The sequence below is a fragment of the Elephantulus edwardii genome, unplaced genomic scaffold, assembly GCF_000299155.1.
Source record: "Elephantulus edwardii isolate Elephantulus edwardi_28Jun2011 unplaced genomic scaffold, EleEdw1.0 scaffold00157, whole genome shotgun sequence".
NCBI lineage: Eukaryota > Metazoa > Chordata > Mammalia > Macroscelidea > Macroscelididae > Elephantulus > Elephantulus edwardii.
In genome coordinates this window covers 7,872,706-7,887,802 of record NW_006399907.1, presented here as the reverse complement: position 1 = coordinate 7,887,802, position 15,097 = coordinate 7,872,706, and the positions used below count along the sequence as shown (strand labels likewise).

The window sequence follows — 15,097 nt, the reverse complement described above, 5'->3', positions numbered from 1 at the left end:
ACACAGCCTTGAAAACCCAATGGAGAGTCGCCACAGTTGGAACTCACTCAACAGCAGTGGTGGGTTTGTTGTGGTTATGTGCCTTTGAGTCTCCTATGACTCATAGCAACCTGATGAACAATGGCTCTGAAACTTTTACTATCCTGAGCCAGTTTCACCACCTCTGACACATCTGCCCCGGTCACTGTGTCAATCCATTTCATCCAAGGTCATCTGCTCCCATATCAACCCTCTACCCTTCCAAGCATGATATCCTTCTCCAAGGACTGGTCCCTCTGGTGGTCCCTCCCAAAGTATGTGAGACAGGATTTCAAAAGCATTGTCTCCAAGGAGCAGCCTTGTTTCACCTCCAGAATAAACCTGTTTATTTGCTAGTCCATGGTATGGTCAATACTCTACTCCAGCACAACACAAAGGGATTGATTCTTCTTCTGTCATTCTTAGTCACTTTCCAGCTTTCTGATGCATAGCTAGTGATTGAGAAAACTATGGCCTAGAACAGGTACACCTTAGTCTCTAGACTGACAACATTACAGACTTTTCAAAAGACACTCATCTTTTGATATCCTGACTTCTGGTGCCAGGAGTGTTGATTGTGGATCTAAGCAAGGTAAAATTGTTTAAAAACTTAATCTTTTCTCCATCTATCATGATACTTCGTTCATAGGCTTTTCAGAATGAATGGCCAATCCTTCTTTTTAGTCTGTCTTGACCTGGGAGCTCTACTAAAACCTGTCCACGTTGGATGACTCCTCTGGCATTTGTCACACTGGTGGCACAGCGTTTGGCATCCCAGCACCCACAAGTTACCTCAGTATAGCAAACTGACAGAGAAGTGCTGTACGGACTAGAACAATGATAAGCAAGGATACAGATACCCAAGCCTCAAAGCAATACGCAGATCATTCCCCCTGTACAACAAACTGACAGATAAGTCTCAAAGTGTAGGAAGCTCCCAAGTCCAAAGCAAGATGGTGAAGCTTCATCTTGTATACTTTGGGCATGTTGTTAGGAGAGGCTATTCACTGGAGAAAGACATCATATTTGGAAAGGTGGAGGGACAGCAAAGGAAAGAAAGCCTCTCAACTGGATGGGTTTGACACCTAGCAGCAGTAGACTCAAGTGTGTCAGACTGTGAAGCTGGCACAGGGTAGAAAAGGGCTTAGATCTGTTGTTCTGAACTCAAGAGGGTTGCTATCAGATGGACTCAACTTGACAGCACCGAAACAACATCATGATACGGACAATTGACCCAGTGGTTAGGATATTTGTTTTCTTGATGTTGAGATACAATCCATATTGAAGGCTCTTGTCCTGACCCTCTGGAGCAAACATTTCCTCAGGTCCTCATTTTTGGTGAGCAAGGTTTTGTCATCTGCATAACACAAGTTGTTGAAAAGTCTTCCTCCAATCCTGATACCACATTCTTTTTCATAAAGTCTAGTCTTGCGAATGATCTGTATCTAGATTGAAAAATATGAAGAAAGGATACATCCAGATGCACTTGTTTATTTTGAACCATGCGGTGTTGTGCCCTTGCTCTGTTCAAATAATAGCTTCCTGGGCTAGGTATAGATTTCCTATGAGCACAATCAAGTGTTCTGGGATTTTCATTCTTCTCAATGTTAGCTACAATTTTTTTGTAATCTACACATTTAAATGCCTGATGACTCAGACAGGAGCCTGAGTCATCATATTAGGGGTTACTTACAGGCCTCACCTCACAGCCCCTGGGGATTAGGGAATGGGTTTATGAACTAAATATTGTTAGGCATCTAATGTATTTTTTTCTTTTAATGCAATGACTCTTTAAGGTAAGGTTTATTAATTTCATTACCACTTCACATATGAGAAAGCTAAACTCTGTGTAGTTTAGTCTTAAAAATCCCTACTAGAAAATGACAGAGATCTTGACTCAAAAGCCCAGATGTAAACCCTATTAACTCCATCTTTGATATTTATTCATTTTTTAAAAAAACATAGAATTCAACTATTCTACTTAAATTACAAGACCACCATGAGGTGTTATCTTTACTGTAATCATATTCCTGTAACAGTAAAACTAAAGGAAAGAAATAATTGCAAATAGTGGGGTTTTTTAGGTGCCCTCAAGTTGAGTCTGACCCATAGCATCCTGTCTTATGCCATCCTCATCATCTGTGACATACTTGAACCCATTTGCTGCAGTCACTGTGTCAATCCATCTGGTTGACGGTCATTTTTTTCTCCAACCCTCCACCTTTCCAAGCATGCAAGAATAGGCTACCTTAACAACATACCCAAAGTATGTGAGACAGAGCTTCACCATGCTTGCCTCCAAGGAGCACTTTTTCCAAGATATGTTTGTTCTTTTGGGAGTCCATGGACTATTCCATTCTCTTCTCTAAAACTAGAAGTCAAAAGCATTCATTTTTTTTTCTGTCATCCTTATTCATTGCTCAGCTCTCAGATGCATAGAAAGTGTTTAAAAATACTATGACCTCAATCAGGTACACTTTAATCTTCAAACTGACATCACTGCTCCTCAGTAATTTGCAGAGGACCCTGACTACAGACTTTCCCAATGCAGTACATCTGCTGACTGATGGTACTAAGGGTATTGATTGTAGATCCAAGCAAGATGGAATTGTTGACCATTTCAATCTTTCCTCCATCCATCATGACATTGTTTATCAGTCCAATGGTGAGAATTTTTTGTTTCCTTGGTGCTGAGATGTAATTCATGTTGGAGGCTGTATTTTTTTTTTATCTTCTAAAGCAAGTGCTTCAAGTCCTCCTCACTTTGAGCAAGCAAGGTTGTATCAGCTGCATAATCCGTTGATGAGTCTTACTTCAATCCTGATGTTACTTTCTTCTTCATAATCTAGCTTCTCTAATGATTTGCTTAGCATACAGATTGAATAAATGTGGAGAAATGACACAACCTGGAAGCACACCTTTCTTGTTTTTTCAAACCACGCAGTGTTCCTTTGCTCTGTTTGGACAATAGTTTCTTGATCTAGACATAAATTTTGTATGAGCACAATTAAGTGTTCTGGGATTCTCATTCCCCTCAATGTTAGCCATAGATTATTGTGATCCACACAGTCAAATGTTTTTACATAGTCAATAAAGCATAAATAGACATTCTTCTTGTATTCTCTGCTTTCAGACAGGATCCATCTGACATCAGCAGTGGTGCCATGGCCTCTTCTAAACTCAACTTGAAGTTATAGCAGTTCTCTATGTACTGTTCTAGCCATTTTTTAATTCTATTTAGCAATATTTTTCTTTCATGTAATATTAATGATATTGTTTGGCAATTTGCACATTCTGTTGAGTCACCTTTCTTGTGAATGGGAACAAATATGGATTTCTTCCCAACCAGTCAGTCAGATGGCTGTCCTCCAAATTTCCTGGCATAGACTGGTGAGCACGTCCAGGACTGTCTCTGTTAGTTAAAACATGTCAGTTGCATAGTCATAACCTTACTTTTTGCTAATGTCCTCAGTGCAGCTTGAAGTTCTTCCCTCATCCACGGTGTCTCTTGATCTTAGAGTACTTCCTGAAATATTTCAGTGTTGACTAATTCTTTTGGTACACTCACTCTGTATTCTCTCTAAAAATAGCAAGGGCAGCCTGGGGATGGTAAGTCTGACTGACCTCTTATCAACTCCACAACAGGGAACTGCCCCTACCAACACTATCCACAATGTAAAGCCAATTCCCATGAGGTCAGACTGCTTTCACACCTTATTCTACCAATTCCAGCAGCAATCCTACTGTTCTATAGGGTCAAATCCATTGCAGTAGCTTACAGACCACATAGAGACATTCTCCCAATTATGAAGTTTATAAGGGAAGTTAACAGGACAGAATTTCTTAGTCAGGTCAGCTTTTGAAGTGTGCTCACAGGCCCTTCAGACTTGTGGCTTTAGGTCAGTATTACAAAATTCTCTTTAGTCTTGCCAATTATGATGTCTCTCCTCTAAGTTCTCCAGCAAGTTGAGGTAAAGGCCCCTGGTTCTGGTTCCATAGGGTAGCAGTCCCAGATCAGCTGTGTCTCATGTCAGGTCTCTGGCTCTCTGCTGCAGCTGCTACTGCTCTCCTCCAGGTATGGCTGGTAAAACAATCTTTGGCCCCAAAAGGCAGACACTGCCTTATTTGCTAGTAGTGAGATTCTCAAATTCTGATGCTGGATCTGCTCAATTTAATGGTGAGATTAGTCATCCCTTTGTGGACAGGCTAACACAACCTATTTGCAAGTCCCTACCCATCCACATCACAATGTTAAATCAATGGATAGGAAAGCCTTTGGAACAATAAACCCTTGACACCACACCTTCCATCTTCTCCTCCTCCTCCCATCTTCTTTTGATGCTTCCTGGCCCATTCAATATGTTATCCATAGCATCTTTCAGTATTGTAACTCATTTGGATTTATTTTCCAAATTCTTTCAGTTTAAGAAATGCTGAGTTTTTCCATTTGTATTCTCCAAACTCCAGCTCTTTGCACATTCCTTTATACTAAAATTTGCTTTGTCTTGTCAAGCTGCCTTTTTAAATCTTCTATTCAGCTCTTTTACTTCAGCATGTATCTCTTCCCTTGGTTTTGGCTTCTTAACACTCTAGTGCAATTTTCAGAGTCTCCTTTGACATCTATTTTGGTCTTTTCTTTCTCCTCTGTCTTTATATGACCTTTTGCTCCCTTCATGGATGATACCCTTGATGTCACTGCACAACCCTTCAGACCTTCACTCATTTGTGTTCAATGCCTCAAACCTATTCTTAAGATTTGTAAGCTCAAGTGGGATAGACTCATGGTTGTAGTTTGGTTCTTTCAGATTTGTCTTAATATTCTTCAGCTTCAATTTGAACTATCACACAAGTAAATGGCAATCTGTTCTACAGTCAGCACATGGTTTTGACTGCTGATACTGAGGTTTCCCAATGATTCTTTCCACACATGTAGTCAGTCTGATTCCTGGGCAATTTATCAGGTGAAGTCCACCTGTCATTCACCATTTATATTTTTTTTTAAAAAGGTATTTGTGATGAATAAATCATTATACAAAATTCTGTCATTCAATTTCCAGACTCATTTCTGCCACCAACTCTGTACTTTCCAACTACCAATACTTCTTCATGTTTTCCTACTTTTGCATTCCAGTCACCAATCTTCATTAAGTAATCTTGATTATATGCTTCATCAATTTTGGACTGCAAAGTATAGTAAAATTCAATTTCCTCTTTCCAATTTTCCTGCCCTTGCTGAGTCCCTGGGCCATGAGCAGGGATCCAGCACCTGGAAGACAGCAGTTTTGACCCCATTCCAGCCTTGCTAGGCCCTTGAGCCTTGAACTGGGATTAGCACCAGGGAGGGAGCTGTTTCAACCCCACCATGGGCCTCAGCTGGGGCCTGCACCATGGTATTTGTATGCCTAATTTGTTTTTCCATTTCTTTAACAATGTCCAATTTTCCTACATTCATTCTTCTACACTCCACATTCTTACAACTGTTCCTCCTTCATGTTAATAACATATGAGCAAGAGTCTATGGTGATGAAGGAGGAAGTTCAAGTTGCTATGAAGGAATTGGCAAAAAACAAGACTCCAGGAGTTGACAGCATACCAATTGATTTATTTCAACAAACAGACGCTGCCCTGGATGTGCTAAGTTGTGCCAAGAAATATGGAGAACAACCAGCTGGCAAACTGACTGGAAAAGATCGATATTTGTTCCCATTCCAAAGAAAGGTGACCCAACAAAGTGCGGAAATTATCAAACAATATCATTAATATCACACGCAAGCAAGATTCTGCAAAAAATTATCCAAGAACATTTGGAACAATATGTCAACAGAGAATTGCCAGATGTGGAGGCTGGATTTAGAAGAGGTCATGATACTAGGGATCTAATAGCTAATGTAAGATGTATCTTGGCAGAAAGCAGAGAATACCAGAAGAATGTGTATCTGTGCTTCACTGACTATGCAAAGGCTTTTGACTGTGTGGATCACAACAAGCTGTGGCTGGCTCTGAGAAGAATGGGAATGCTAGAACATTTGATTGTGCTAATGCGAAACCTATACTTGGACCAAGAGGCAGTCGTCAGAACAGAGCAAGGAGACACTACATGGTTCAAAATCAGGAAGGGGTCCATCAGGGATGTATTTTGTCTCCATAACTTTTCAATCTGTATGGAGAACAGATCCGAGATGCTGGGCTGTATGAGGAGGAATGTGGCATTAGGATTGGTGGAAGAGTCATCAACAACCTATGTTATGCGGATGACACAAATCAACAACTTATGTTATGCAGATGACAGAACCCTGCTTGCTGAAACTGAGGAGGACCTGAAGCACTTGCTGCAGAAGGTCAAGGACTGCAGCCTCCAATATGGATTGAGGCTCAACGTCAAGAAAAAAAAGATTCTCACCATTGGGCCAATTGGCAGCATCACTATAGATGGTAAAGAGATTGAGATACAGTAGCAGCAGCCAGGAAATCAAGAGATGAATTGCATTGGGAAAGTCAGCTGTGAGGGACCTTTCAAGAGTATTGAAGAGCAATAACATCAGGCTGGAGACTAAGGTGCACCTGATTCAGGCTATAGTCTTCGCAATTACATGCTATGCATCAGAGTTGGACAGTGAAAAGGGATGATAGAAAGAGAATTGAGTTGTGGTGCTGGAGAAGAGTATTGAATATACCATGGACTGCTAGGAGAACAAACAGGTCCGTCCTGGAAAGGGTGAAGCCAGAATGCTCCTTGGAGTCAAGGATTCTGAGGCTTTGTTTAACATACTTTGGGCATGTTGCAAAGAGGGACTGGTCCTTGGAGGGGAACATCATGTTTGGGAGAGTGGAGGGATGGTGCAGGAGAGGAAGACCTCTCGATTCTGTGAGTGGAGTGGTTGGAATGAGTGTGTTTGAGATGGCGAGGATGGCACAGGATAGAATGGCATTTAGGGCTCTTGTACGTAGGGTTGCTATGAGTTGCAAGTGACTCGACAGCACATAAGAACACCAACAATTTGCTATTAGAGGTACAACACTTATCTGTTATTTTGTTGTTGTTAGGGAAATTATTTGTTGACAATTACTTTATAGTTTCAGTGTGTATATGCTTGCTTGCTTATCATTTGCTCTTATTAGTACAGCACTTGTCTGTCAGTTTACTGTACTGGGGCAATTTATGGGTTGCCATTCACAATTACTTGCTATGCATCAGAAAGCTGGACAATGACTAGGGATGAGCTGTGATGCTGGATAAGGGTATTGAATATACCATGTACTGCTTAGAAGAACAAACAGGTTTGTCCTGGAGAGGGTGAATCCAGGCTGCTCCTTGGAGGCAAAGATTCTGAAGCTCCATCTGATATGCTTTGTTGCAAGGAGAGACCAGTCCTTGGAGAGGGACGTCATGCTTGTGAGGGTGGGGGACAGTGCAGGAGAGGAAGACCATGGATGTAGGCATTGTAGGCATCTGTGAGATGAGATAGACTGGCATTGGTCACTTCCACATGACCTGATAATGAAAAACAAAGGAAGAATGATGTCGCAAATATTATAATTGTGGATATTGTTATTTCACATCAAGTACGACTCATAGCAACCCTTTGAACAACCAATCTGAACAGTCATAGCCCACATAGATTTGTACTATTAGCATTAATAGAAATGCAGAAGTAATTACATGACAGAGGTTGACAAAACTCTTAACGGCGATTATTTTTTAAAACAAGATTTTCCATAAAATATAATTTTTTATTTTTTTTTTAAACTGGAGAAAACCCCACCCATATGCAGCAAACTTTTATGGTTAAATGTATCCACACTTGAGAGCACTATGAAATTCAAGGCTGAAAATCCCACACTGTGCTTGTTGTCAGTCCATTGTTTTCCTGTCTGGTAGCCTCTGGGAGTGAATATTCTACCACTTTGCGTAGTTGATTCTGAATGCTATGTTCACTGAACTGGGGTCGCCCAGGGTCACCAATCAGTATTTGAGTTTTGTGGGTCCAAAAGCATTTCTTCAGCCATCGATGAAGACTATCTGCAAGGCTTTCATCATAAAACATATCCCCAAGAACAACAAGGTCCCACTTATCTTGTTCCAAGTCCAAAATGTTGCTGGTTAAAATGGGGAAAGGATTCACCTGGTTCAATTCACAGTTTAGAGCAATGGCGATTCCTGCAACTTAAAAAACACACACACACACCCAGCACATAATCAAAATATGCGAGGCTATTTTAATTCCCTATTGATTAATTTGAGTAGCAAATTTCCTAACGACATCTTTTTATCCTCCTCCCATTTTTCTCTTTTTTGTTGTAACTGTTTTATAAAGAAGCCTATATATGCTAGCATATGCCATTGTTTACTACTATTTCCAAAAATATGGCAGGCTACATCCTGAAAACAAACAAAAACATGCTAAAGAATACCTAGAAATATTGAGATCTCTTTATTTGGCTTAGTATCCAAGAGGTTTGGCTTGCTACAGCTGTATTAAGACACGGGAAAACAAGTGCAGGGCCTGAGCAAGGTGGCAGGTTAGCACTGAGGCCCATGTATAAAATAAGAATCCGCAAAGGACTATTCCTCAGTAAATAAGAAGAAAGTTCAAAAATAAAAAATGTATCTGCCAAAGCCTCTAATGGAATAAAAATCTCCCCCAAGACCTAGGCCTATCCTCACTTTGGTCTTGGGGCTAGTAAGTGCTGCTTACAGATTTCAGGAAATTGCTAGCCTAGAAATTAAGAGTAGGTACTCCTTCCCAGGTTGGTATTACTCTGAGATGTCTGGCAGAAACATACAAATCCTCTTGGGTAAAACACACCTTTGACTCAGATCTCACAGGATTTCCACAGGTAATAATCTCACTAGAATATAAACTCACAATCTCAGAGTACATACAAAATATTGCTTGCAACAACCACCATGTGGCTAATCCAAATTTACCCTGGAGAGGGGGAAAGGAAAGAAAAGAGCTTTAAATATGAAATCCTTACTTGGGTCTATGTCATTGGCCAAGATCCTTGATGCTCCACTCATTTTAGCAGCAATAGCTGTAGCTCCACATCCACTCCCAAGGTCTAACACCGATTTTCCTCTGACAATGTCAGGATTATCCAAAAGATACCTAAATGAAGAAGAAATATGGACAAATTAGAGGGATAAGAGGTCAGTGAGAGGTATCAAATAATGTCTTTGGGTTGGCTGAACACAGAAGAATTTAGCAGAACTTGGTGGAATCTTAGCAAGTCTGGCCTCAGGAGAGTAGGACAAAATGTCATCTTTCAGAGCTGAGCTCAAGCAGCCGCAAAAAAGCCCAGTCATCTGGTTTTTTTCAACAGGTATGAAGAACATTTCCATACAAATCGGGCGTTTCATGTCAATTTTAAAAGAAAAAAGCACTGAGCAAATGAAAGAATTTTTTTTTTCAGTGAGAAAAGTGAACTGGGAGGTGGGTAGGGAGGAAAATGTGCAACAATGAATGAATGGAAATGCAAATTCTCTGTAAATTTTTGTTAAAATCTCAATTAAAATAATAATTAAAAAAATTACTGAACACAAAGCTCCGTCTCACATACTCTGTGTTTGTGGCCAGGAGGCCCTTGAAGAGGGACATCATATGCAGAAGTGTGGAGGGACGGTGCAGGAGAGGAAGACCCCAAATCAGATGGATTGATACAGTAACTGGAGCTAAGGGTGTAGGTGTGTTGGAGTCAGTGAGACTGGCAGGCTTCAGAGCTATTATACATAACAGGGTCTCTACATGTCACCAGCAACACAACACCACATAACAACAGCAACATAGGCTAGCAAAATGTTGCCATTATCGAGACTACGCTTGCTAGATCCAAAATTCACAATTTCCTATCAATCATTCTTAAAGTGATTTTTACCTGCTTCCTGAATTGTACTACAACATCTCTGGGAAAGTACAACTTAAATCTAGGTCCACTACAGAATCTGGACCAATGTTGACTAGTTGACCAAGTAAGTGAAGATGGACAGGGTAATAGTAAAACAGTGAGTACCAACTGGCAGTGGGTTTAAGTATCAGAGATGAACAGGAAATAGTGGGGACCAGGTGAAGTAGGAATAGATATTAATGCCTTTTTAGAGGGACAGTAGGAACAGATATAAAAACAAAGATTGTTACCACTAGACTAACTGGCAGCAACAAGATGGAGACTGAGACTGGAGGCTAACGTTGTTAACAATTTCAACTTGCTTGCTTCCACAATCAACACTCTAGGCACTAGCACTCAAGAAATCAAAAGAAAATCTGCTGTCAAGGACCTCTCCAGAGTGCCAAAGAGCAAAGATGTCAGTCTAGAATCTAAGGAGTGCCTGATTCAGGCCATAGTCTCTGCAATTACTTTTCATGCATCAGAGAGGTGAACAGTGAGTAAGGCTGACAGAAGAATTGATGCCTTTCAGTTGTGGTGCTGAAAAAAGTATTGAGCATACCATAGACTGACAAGAGAACAAACAGGTCTTTCTTAGAGAGGGTAAAACCATGTTGTCCCTTGGAGGCAAGGATTTTGAAGCTCCTTCTCACATAATTTGGGCATATTGCCTCTTTGGAGAGGACTGTAAGGATGGTGCAGGAGAGGAAGACCCTGGATAAGATGGACTGACACAGTAAGTGGGGTAATGGGGGGCAGGTGTGTTGGAGACAGATTGGCTCAAGATAGGAAAGAGTTCTGAGCTATCGTGCATAGGGTTGCCATGAGTCTCAAGTGACTCCAAAGCACATAACAGTAACTAGTTAATTTTTTTTGGGGGGGGGATTTTATTTTTTTATTCTTTTTTTATTTTATTTTATTAATTTTAATGAACATTTACAGAGATTTTCGATTTCCATTCATTGTTGCACTTTTCTCCCGACCCATCCCCCATCCCTCCCCCGCCCCGGAGTTCGTTCCTCTCTTTGAAAAGTAAAAGAAAAATTCCTTTATTGGTATACAATGCCCTCGCCTGCACCCCCCCCCCCCCGCCCTGAGTACACTCTACTATGCAACCTTAATTCTGGACTCTTTTGATAACCACAATACCCTATCATATATCGCTTTTAAACTGTTCTCCCTCTAATTTGTTTCAATGCAGTATACATAATTTATCCAGTTTTTCTCAGTCTTACCCCAACCCTGATGTCAGTCCTATAATACAACAGTGGCACTATGCAGTATTTGTCTTTTTGTGACTTAGATATTTCACTCAGCATAATGTCCTCTAGGGTCACCCATTTTGAATAATATTGCATGAGGTAGCTAGTTAATTTTACTAGCTGTTCCCACTCAGAAATCGCGGGATCCCAGATATTCCTGGGATATTCTGGTTTTCTAAACAGAGTTGATTTTTACAGGAAATATCTCATTTTAAGTGCAATGATCATTTCTTCAACTTAAAAATAAAACGCACATAATCAATCTGTACCTACTGATTATAGATAATATACTTAAGGCTTCTTTATAAAAACTTTCAATAAAAAGAAAAAAGATATTGCTAGAAAATTTTCTATTCTGATTAACCAATAAGGAATTAAAATAGCTTAGTAGGTACTGACATCACAAAATTCAGACCAAAACATATCTGTACATCATCAGTTTATTCTTTCTGATTTAGTGGGTAAGGAGCTACACTGCCAACCCTAAGGCAAGTGGTTCAAATCCACCAGTTGCTTCACAGGAGAAAGAGAAGCAATCACCTTTCTTGCAATTTACAGCCTTTGAAAGGCCACTGGAGGGGTCAGGTATGAGTCTGGTCCAACTCAACAGCAATGAGTTTCTTCTGAATTATTAAGGAAGTCAATCAGGAATGTTATTGTTAGATGTCATCGAGTTTAACTCATAACGACCCTATGAAGAACCAATCTGAACTCTGTCCTGTCTGTGCCATCCTCACAACTCCAACACACTCAAGTCCACTACTGTAGTCACTATGTCAGTCCATCTGGTTGAGGAACTAATTAAAGACTGAGAATTTTTCAAAAATTCAACTCATGTCTATTACCCAACTCAGATGAGGAGATTGTCCATCTTTGCTTACGGAGCCCCGGTGGATCAGAACAACCAGAGGCCCTCACCGCTGGTTAGCAGTACAACTCCCCTTGGGCTGCACCACCAAAGTTCCCTTAACAATTTAGCAGAAACTGGAGTCACTGGGTAATACCTGGAAAATTTTCAGTCCCTGAGATTCCTCTTAAGGGATATGTTTCCATTTACAGGTAGTACACTTAACACAGTGTTATTGCTTGTAAGTGCCTTTAAGTTGGCTCTGGACTACAGCAATTCTGTACAATAGAGGAGGAAGCATTGCCCGTTGTTGCTGCCACAGTATCAATCCAACTGTCTTCTGCTGACCAAGCATGATGTCTTTTTTCAGGGACTGGTCCCTCCTGAGAACATGGTCAAATCATGTGAGACTCTCAACAATCAAGCTTCTATGGGGTATTCTGCTATACAGAATTGAGCATGGTCAATAAAGTACAAATAAACATCTTTCTGGTATTCTCTATCAGCAAAAATCTGATGCTAGCCCTCATTCCACACCCTTTCTTGAATCCAGCTTTAATTTCAAGCAGTTTCCTGATAGGAGAGAATGAGGATGGAGTTGACAAAAAAAGGGGGGGGGGAATCTATAGCAGCCTTTAAAGTTGCCATTTTCAATTATGACCATACCTAGACAGGGCTTGGCCTCCTGGCCAGTAGATAGCCCAGTAAGGATCACTGTAGGGCCACAGGTCAGCTCGTTCCCACCAGAACTTGCATCTGGGAGTTAAAAGTCTCAAATGGATTTCAGGAGTGAGGCTGCCACTGCTGGTCACCTCAGTGTTCTCCTCCAGGAAAGCTTTCAGTTCAGGGTCCAAAACGCTTCCAGGTTCTCTCCAAGGGTGGTGGCTCCAGGGAAACAAGCGGACACCACTGCTTCTCACAGCCCTCAGAAAATGACTGCAGCCATTCGTGGGAAATACTTTCCAGCTCAGCCTCAAAGCCATTAGTCCACTTCCGAAGCCAGGACTGCTTTGTTGTCAGGACTGCTGTTGATTAGGGCTGCTCCTCATGGGAAGGGCACTAAACTCAATTCAGGCTCTGGATCTCTAAAAGCAGAAATGACAGTGAAATTTCCAAGGCTGACCAGCGTTTCCAGATCTTAGTATAGTGAAAGTAAATATTCAAAATTACAGTATAAATTCTGTGTCTGACAATTCACAAGTACAAGAGTATCCCAGATGGAAGCACTTTGGTGTATCCACTTAAGAAAACTTACTTTTAAAAGGTAGTGTTTTCATCCTGGAAATCCTTTCATAATTTGGTTTTAGAGCAAATATATAACTATTTGACCCGGAGGGAAAAATCCTCAGAAACATGCCTGTTGCACTAATTATACCTTTAAAATCCACTGATATGTTCAATTAATCACTTGTGTTTAAGCAAGCACTATCCTTGGCAACTATGAACACCTGCCTATAGGAAACTTATATTCTAGTGATACAATAGAGGAGTGAACAGGGCAACCAGAAAGAGCATCTAACTGCCTGTCACTATAAGCCAACCTTGAGTAGAGACAACGATTGAAACTTTTAAGTATGTTTTACTCAGATGCCAGTGATCCAAGAGGAAACAGTGGCATTGATGCTTTAAAGACCATTTCCTGACATCCCACCATCAAAACAGGCCTTTTAAGGGGATGACCAAAAGGAGTAGGTCAAGGGAACAGATTGTGGGAAGGGTCTGGTAAGGAAGTGTTCAGGGGTCCAATGAAATTAATTGTTCCATTATGTTTCTTCCCATGATGGTTGTCAGGTGTTCTGTGTTTGATGTTACAGGTAGTAGTTTTCAGGCTTGCTTGCTGATGGTGGATTCTTTAAGTAATTCCTTAGTTTTTTTATGTCATAGTGACTTGATTGCAAATCCTTAGTTCTTGGATTAACAATCAAACAGCTAGCTGTTGTTTGTGTGTTCGTGGGGTCGAAAGAAGACCAGCGAGAAGAAATGTAGGTTTTCAGAGAGTCACCACTCTTTCAAGACAAATGACACTGAGAGATGGTAATGCCTCTGCTTTTACTAGCAGAAAATCAAAGCTTACAGTAAAACATGATCTAATAGAGTAGGTAAATATTTAACAAATCCTAGGTAATATAGAACAAAGCATAGATAGGCATGAACAATTTTCAAGAAAACATCTTTGTACTCATGAATAGGGTCTTAATGCACTCTTAAGAACCTTATCATGAACTTTAGAAAATAGTCTTTGTCTAACAGAGAACTTTCAGATCCCTTTCACGTTGGTACATGCTCCAGGGAGTATGAGACTGCTTTCAGACCCATCCACTCTTGGTATTGTTTGCCTGCATTGTAGCCAAGTCCATTTGCATGTATTCCTTAGCCGCTAGTAACCCTGTGTGTTCCAGAACGACTCTACAGCTACCTAATCAATCAGTTAAAGGACCAAACAAAGGGGCCTTTTGCTATTCTTATAAATTATGTCTAAGCTCCTTCCACCATCAGTTCTAGCCCTTAATAATGTCTAGCCAAGAGTTATGGAGTGAACAAATTGTTCACGGGGCAGAGGTGTACGAATTACACTGCCTATACTTAGTATTTCAAATGATTGCTGTCATAAAATATTAGTCTAGCCTGTACTCGGATTTTTTTTCTTTAAAACAATGAAATCTATAGACTTATTTGTAGTAAAAGGTTATCAACTCTCAGATTTCTTTCTGAAAATATCTCTGATGATTAGACTTGATCAAGCCTGAGATGAAAAGATTGGCCACAGCAGGACCATCCTTTGATGAGATCAAGTAGAAATGAGGAATAGAAACTCAAACTCTGAAACTGTCCAACCTCTGAGTTGTTCTTATAGCCATAAAGTGCCTTGGTGGTACAATTGTTAAGCACTCAAATGCTAATGAAGCACTGGGTCACAGTTTGAATCCAACAGCTTGAATCCCTCAAGAAGAAAAGACCTGGGCAACTGCTCCTGTAAGGATTATGGCCTCAGATACCATAAGTGGCAATTCTACTCAGTTATCTAGTGTCTCTGTGCATCCGATCAACTCAACAGCACAGTCACCAAAGTGGTGGAGAAATGTTA

The 15,097-nt window shown here is 40.6% G+C and overlaps 1 protein-coding gene across 1 annotated transcript; it reads right to left on the bottom strand.

The window, feature by feature from the left end:
- Nucleotides 1–7,838: 7,838 nt before the first annotated feature.
- Nucleotides 7,839–12,995, bottom strand: METTL20 (methyltransferase like 20). The gene is made up of 3 exons (XM_006895084.1): nucleotides 12,679–12,995; nucleotides 8,998–9,128; nucleotides 7,839–8,182 (listed from the first exon to the last, which is right to left on the bottom strand). Exons 1-3 carry the CDS (start codon nucleotides 12,993–12,995, stop codon nucleotides 7,839–7,841), a joined length of 792 nt encoding a protein of 263 aa, XP_006895146.1.
- Nucleotides 12,996–15,097: the final 2,102 nt, after the last annotated feature.

Excerpts from the sequence above, each read along its gene's own strand:
- METTL20 (XM_006895084.1), bottom strand. The coding sequence starts at position 12,995 with ATGGCTTTGAGGCTGAGCTGGAAAGTATTTCCCACGAATGGCTGCAGT. Across the intron at positions 9,129-12,678 it reads GGAGGCCAAGCCCTGTCTAG|GTATCTTTTGGATAATCCTG; the intron begins GTATGGTCATAA and ends TTCTTCATTTAG. Across the intron at positions 8,183-8,997 it reads GGCCAATGACATAGACCCAA|TTGCAGGAATCGCCATTGCT; the intron begins GTAAGGATTTCA and ends GTGTTTTTTAAG.